We start from the raw sequence: 6,028 nt of genomic DNA on the forward strand, positions 1-6,028 counted from the left end.
GGGTTGGAAACGAGGTGGAGGAGTGGGTTGGAAACGAGCTGGAGAAGTGGGTTGGAAACGAGCTGCAGGTCCCTGCGAGCCCCCCCAACACGCGGGATTTTTTTTGGGGGGGGGGAGCTGCCTCGCCCCCAGGGGCTGCTCCTCCCACCCGAGGGGATTCCTGGGTGGAGATGCAGGACCGGGGGGGTGTTTTCTGGACAGGGGGGGTTGTTTTCTGCAGGGTTGGGGTCGAGTTGCAGGGGTTTAAAGCTTCGTGTGGGAAGGATCCCGGCACTGGGGTGGCCGTGGCGTGACCAGACCCACAGGAAACGCTTCGTGGGGGATTTTGGGAGGGCGATGAGCCCTCCAACCTCTGTATTCACACCCCCCACACGCAATTAGCAGTGTCTGAATGAGGGGAATTAGGGGGGGACCACGGTGCCACCATCCCCTGGTGACGCGTCCCCATCGCCATCCCCCCCTTAAGCCGGGCTTTGCCGGGCTCTGGGCGCGGTTTTACCGCCCATGCTGGCTCAGCTGCTGGTCCCAGACCTCACCAGTTCCTCCCCCCCGCCCCAGAACAACCAGTTTTTTACCCCCCCTGAGGTCATCCCTGTCGGGGTGTGGGGACTGACGGTGAACCCAGCGCGTCCGGGTCCCCAATCGCCACATTTTGGGGGGGTTGCACAACCCCCCACCACCACCCGTGCCCTCCCGTGCTGAGCCCACGCTAGGGAGGGAAGGGATTCTCTGATCCCACAGGTTTATCCTTGTCTCCAAATTTTAAATTTTAATTCATTGCATTTAATTCATTTAATTTAAATTTTTAAATTAATTTTTTCCTCTTCCAGTAGCTCTAAAATCTTCTCTTTTTTTCTCTTTTTTTTTCTTTTTTTCTTTTTTTTTGGAGGGGGGGATGGATTTAAAAACCCTCGCCCGAAAATTCAGCGCTGTTTGGATCCAAACAATCCGATTTTTTATTGTGAGCAGCGCTAATGGAGGAGGAAAGGGGGAGATTTTGGGAAGGGGGGGGCACAGGACGGGGCTGTGCCCGAGGTCCGGGCACGACCTGGTGGCCTCTCCAAAGAGCCACCAGCTGGTGTCACATCCCACCAGGTGGCAGCAGGAGATTCCCCGTCCCGAGGGAATCTCCAATCCCGGAATATTTTCGCCTGGAAAAACCCTCCCAACCCGTGGAATTTCCCCCGCCTCGTGCCCCATCCCCACCTTCGTGGTGTTGCTTCGGTGTCCCCTCTTTTTTTTTTTTGAGGGGGAGCTCTTTGGGGTGAAACAACCCCTAAGGATTTTGGGGATTCATCAGGGTGTTGGGGGGGCTCATTCTCCTCCTTGATTTCCTCCCCCCTTGATTTCCCCCCTTAAAAAAAAATAACCTGATCTGCTGCAAATGGCACCCTAAACCACCCTTTGTCCCAAAAACGTCGTGGTTGGTGGGGGTGATGTCCTTTTGTGCCTTTCAGAGCCATGAGAAAGCAACATCTCCACTCTCCACTGGCTCTCCCCGCTCCAGAAACCCCCCCAAAATGCTGCAGGATTGGGGGTTGTATGAGTCTTTTTTTTTGGGGAGGGTTTGGGATGGAGGATCTGGCTGGAGATCTTGGCAGGGCCGATTTTACCTCCTCGAAAAGGTGGTTTTTTTTTAAAGCCCTCAGATGTCAAAAACCGGCTCCGAAAGGGAGATGAAGCAACCTGGGTGAGGCAATTTGGGGTGGTCTTGTGTTAACTGTGGGGGTGGGGGGGATGTCTTGCTTCAGTTCTGCTGCTTTGGGGAAGCTTCTGGAAGGTTCCTTCCTGGAGCAGGGTGATTTCAGGGCCTTGGGAAATCACAACTTGTGCCTTTTTCCTGCCCTCTCCCCCCCCTCCCCATGAAGATGTTTGGAAATCGGGCTCTGAGAGTGCTCAGCAGCTCTGGGGGGGGGTGTTCCCAGCTTCAGTTTCCCTCTGGAAAGAGGCTGATTAACTGGATGGAGCTTTCTTGGGGCGAACTGGGATGTTTTGAGGGAGGTTTTGGGGTCGTTCGGGGTTCTTGTCCCCACAAAACCCCCCTTTGGATGCAGCCCCCAAAAACTGATGTGTCCAACCCCCCTAAATGGAGCCAAACTTGCCCTTAAAAAGGGTGTTCTTCCCAAAAAAAGAGTGTTCATCCATCCATCCATCCATCCATCCATCCATCCATCCATCCTCCAGCTCCTGCCCACCAGCACAGCGTGGGCCCAGGAGACTCATTCAGTGTTTTCAGGCTGGTTTTTTTAACTGGAAACATCCAATTTTGGGATCTTCTGTGACCCCTGGAGCACCCTGAGCACCTGTTGGAGGGAACCCTGAACTTCCCAGGCATCCCTCTCCCCTGAGCCCCCTCTCCAAGGGGTTTTTTTTTTCACCCCCCTCCCTCCCTGGATCTGGGGGGTTTAAGGAGAGAGGAAAACGCAGGACCCACAGAGGAAAATGCAGGATCCACCTGGAGGAAAACCCAGCAGAGCTTTGGCAGCCTCAGGGCGACTCTTTTCTCTTTATTCATCATCAAAACCATCACATTTTGCAGCAGGTGGCACTGAGGGGGGGGAGATGGGCAGAGAGGGGTTGAGGATCCGAGGTCGGGTTTGACCTCGGAGCCGGGAAATTTTCCATGGAAGGGGAGGAAAAGCAGCGAGGGAGGGGGTTGTGAGCCCAAGCAGAGCTTCAGTGGTGGTGGTGGTGCTGGTGCTGGTGCTGCTGGTCCTCCACCTCGTGCAGGTGCTCGTGGGTGGCGATGGTGACGCGGACGATCAGCAGCATCGTCTCGCAGAAGCTGATCTGGGCGTCCTTGTTGACGTCCAGGTCCTTGAAGATCTCGTCGATGGTGGCCTTGTTCTTCACGTGCTGCAGGGAGGGGAGGGAGGGGGACAGGGTGGGGGTCACTCAGACCTCTCCTTGGGTGGAAAAAAACCAGCCCATCCTTCACTCAGTTGGGGGTGGGGTGTAAAAATAGTGGGGTTTGGGGGTGGTGCTTCTGAGCCCCCTTTCCAGGTGGAAAAGGAGCTCCTGGGCAACAGAAACATGATTTTGGGGGAGAAGGGGAGGTGAGGGTCAATAGTCTACGTGGGGGTTCCTTCAGCTGTTTTTAGGGAGCAGGTTGGGAAGGGGAGTGGTTGGACAGGGAGGGTTGGGCAGGAGGAAAAGGATGAACCCCAGCCCTGGAGATATCCAGGGTCCATCCCAGAGAATGAGCTTCTGCTGGAAGCTCAACCAGACCTGCATGGGGTTCCTTTCAGATGTTTTTAGGGAGAAGGTTTGGGAAGGGGGGTGGTTGGACAGGGAGGGTTGGGCTGGAGGAAAAGGATGAACCCCAACCCTGGAGATATCCAGGCACTGGGAACCATCCAGCTCAGGGATGAAGGTCAATGCTCTTCTGGAGGCTCACCCAGACCTGCATGGGGTTCCTTCAGCTGTTTTTGGAAAGGGGGTGGTTGGACAGGGAGGGTTGGGCTGGAGGAAAAGGGTGAATCCCAACCCTGGAGATATCCAGGTATGGGTCCATCCCAGAGAATGCTCTTCTGGAGACCTGCATGGGGTTCCTTCAGCTGTTTTTAGGGAGCAGGTTTGGAAAGGGGGGTGGTTGGACAGGGAGGGTGGGGCTGGAGGAAAAGGGTGAATCCCAACCCTGGAGATATCCAGGGTCCATCCCAGAGAATGCTCTTCTGGAGACCTGCATGGTGTTCCTTCAGCTGTTTTTGGAAAGGGGGGTGGTTGGACAGGGAGGGTTGGGCTGGAGGAAAAGGATGAATCCCAACCCTGGAGATATCCAGGGTCCACCCCAGAGAATGCTCTGCTGGAGGCTCACCCAGACCCACATGGGGTTCTTTCAGCTGTTTTTGGAAAGGGGGTGGTTGGACAGGGAGGGTTGGGCTGGAGGAAAAGGGTGAATCCCAACCCTGGAGATATCCAGACATGGGTCCATCACAGAGAATGCTCTTCTGGAGACCTGCATGGGGTTCCTTCAGCTGTTTTTGGAAAGGGGGGTGGTTGGACAGGGAGGGTTGGGCAGGAGATATCCAGGTTAAGGGAAGGGGGGGGGGTCCAACCCAGCTCCCTCCCTGCTCTGGGCCCACTCACCTTCAGGTAGTTGGCAAGCTGCTTGTCAATGAGCAGCTTCATCTCCTTCTTGGTGAGGGTGTCCCTGTCCCCCTCCCTCCTGGAGTACTGGTGGAAGACGTCGATGATGACGTCCATGGCCTTCTCCAGCTCGGAGAGCTGCTCGTGGCTCTGGGAGCTCTGCAAGAGCAAGGATTTGCACCCAAGTGACAGCAGGAGCCACTTTTGAGGCCCACAGTGGGGTGTTGGAAAAACCCCACAGTGGGGTGTGGAAATCTGCCATTAACCCAAAATATTCCCCCCTTGCCCCTGGCTCTGCTGGAGCTCCCAAAACCAGCTGGTATCACCCCAAAAAAAAAACCCCAAAATATCTCTGTAGAGATGGGTTCTGCCCTCTGTAGAGATGAGATCTGAACGAGATCTCACGTCCTGGAGCCCCTTTTTGGGGGGTGGGAACGTCCTGAGAGGGGTGGAGGAGTTGGGGGAGCCTCCTCCAAGGAGAAAACATCCCTGCCTGTGGGATGAGCCTGAGTGGGGCTGCTCATGCTCTGCCAGCATGAGGAGGTGCTCCCCCAGGTTCTTCTTCCCACCTCTGGTGGCCCCAACCAGCACCTGGAAAAGAAGAAGACCTTGAAAAAGAAGAGCACGTCGGACTTGCCTTGCTCATCTCGGCAACAGAGCGAGGTCCTCCCCGGGGCTGCTGGTGGGGCAGGTCCCAAGTGAGGGGTCTCTTATACACCCCTGGCCATGAAAGGTTGTGAAATGTCCCCTGTTTCATCCCTTTCCAGCCCCTGCTCACGACACACTCGGCGTTGCTTAAGGCTGGAAGGGAGAGGGGGGAAGTTCCTTAAAAAAGGGGTCCCTGCGGCTTTTCCCGCAAATTTGGGGGTGTCACGGACTCCCCTGGGGTGGCAGAGGGTGGGCAGGGCTGTGGAAATGTCCCCCCCTTCTCCTGGTTGAGGTTTGAGGTGGGAACTTCGCCCTCCCCCTCTGTCCCTTCCTCCCCAGCGGGTGGGAAATGAGGCGAGGTCGTGATGGGTTCTCCGCCAGCTCTCGCCAAAAGTCCAATCCCATGGGGTTCTTCCACTTACCCCCGTTTTTTAGGGGTGTCTGCACCCTCTTTCAGGGCTCCCACACCACCATTCCTGCCCTTCTCCACTGAGTGTCCCCACCCCTGCAGAGCTGGCGAGCCCCAAAGTGCCCCCTTTGAGCTTGGAAAAGCCTTCCAGGACCATCCAACCCAACCTTCCCCCACCTCTTCAGCCAGACCAGCCACAAAACCACAGCCCTGGCAGCAGTGCCAGGCCTGCCCTGGTGTGACAGGGCCAGGGAGGTGGCACTGAGGGACCCTCCCCTGCCTGCAGCAAATGTCTTGTCACGAAAGGGACACTCAATCCAGGGCGTGTCCCAGGCCTGGAAGGGCTCCAGGAGCTCCATTTCGGCTCCAAGGGTGGATTGTTCCCCACCCCCAGGTGTGCTCTGGTGAGCTGCACACACCAGGTGTGGCTGAAAGCTGGGTATTTATTCTTTTTTTTCTTTTTTTGTGGGGTTCTGTCCTCACACTCTGTGGCTTTTTGTTGCTGTCGTCTCTCAGGGTGGCACAGACCCCGAGCAGGAGCTTTGGCTTACGGAATTTGGGAGCAAAACGAGACTTTCCAGTGTTTCTTCATCAAAAACACCGCCTGCTGACTCAGCAGACTCGCTCTGGGGGGATTTGTTTAACCTGCCAAGCATCGTGTTGAGCTCAGAACACAAAGTGGAGTTCCAGGGGTGAGTTCCAGGAGCTCCAGAGCGGGGGCAGAACCGTGGTGGGACCTGCTCAGAGGTGGTGCAGCCCTTGGCCCTGCAAACTACTTTTCAGGGGGGAATTTCTTCCTGGAAAGGGTGGTCAGGCCTTGGAAAGGAGCTGCCCAGGGGAGGTGGGGGAGTCCCCACCCCTGGAGGTGTCCAAGGAAGGAGT

General features: G+C 56.3%; 1 protein-coding gene across 1 annotated transcript; it reads right to left on the bottom strand.

Moving 5' to 3' along the window:
• Positions 1-2,505: 2,505 nt before the first annotated feature.
• Positions 2,506-4,757, bottom strand: LOC126647958 (protein MRP-126-like). Its single transcript, XM_050330577.1, has 3 exons — positions 4,727-4,757; positions 4,090-4,248; positions 2,506-2,856 (listed from the first exon to the last, which is right to left on the bottom strand). Exons 1-3 carry the CDS (start codon positions 4,733-4,735, stop codon positions 2,677-2,679), a joined length of 348 nt encoding a protein of 115 aa, XP_050186534.1. The 5' UTR covers positions 4,736-4,757; the 3' UTR covers positions 2,506-2,676.
• Positions 4,758-6,028: the final 1,271 nt, after the last annotated feature.

This window comes from Myiozetetes cayanensis, unplaced genomic scaffold, assembly GCF_022539395.1.
Source record: "Myiozetetes cayanensis isolate MyiCay16 unplaced genomic scaffold, myiCay2020 scf41, whole genome shotgun sequence".
Taxonomy (NCBI): domain Eukaryota; kingdom Metazoa; phylum Chordata; class Aves; order Passeriformes; family Tyrannidae; genus Myiozetetes; species Myiozetetes cayanensis.

Excerpts from the sequence above, each read along its gene's own strand:
- LOC126647958 (XM_050330577.1), bottom strand. Across the intron at positions 2,857-4,089 it reads AGCTTGCCAACTACCTGAAG|CACGTGAAGAACAAGGCCAC; the intron begins GTGAGTGGGCCC and ends CCCTCCCTGCAG.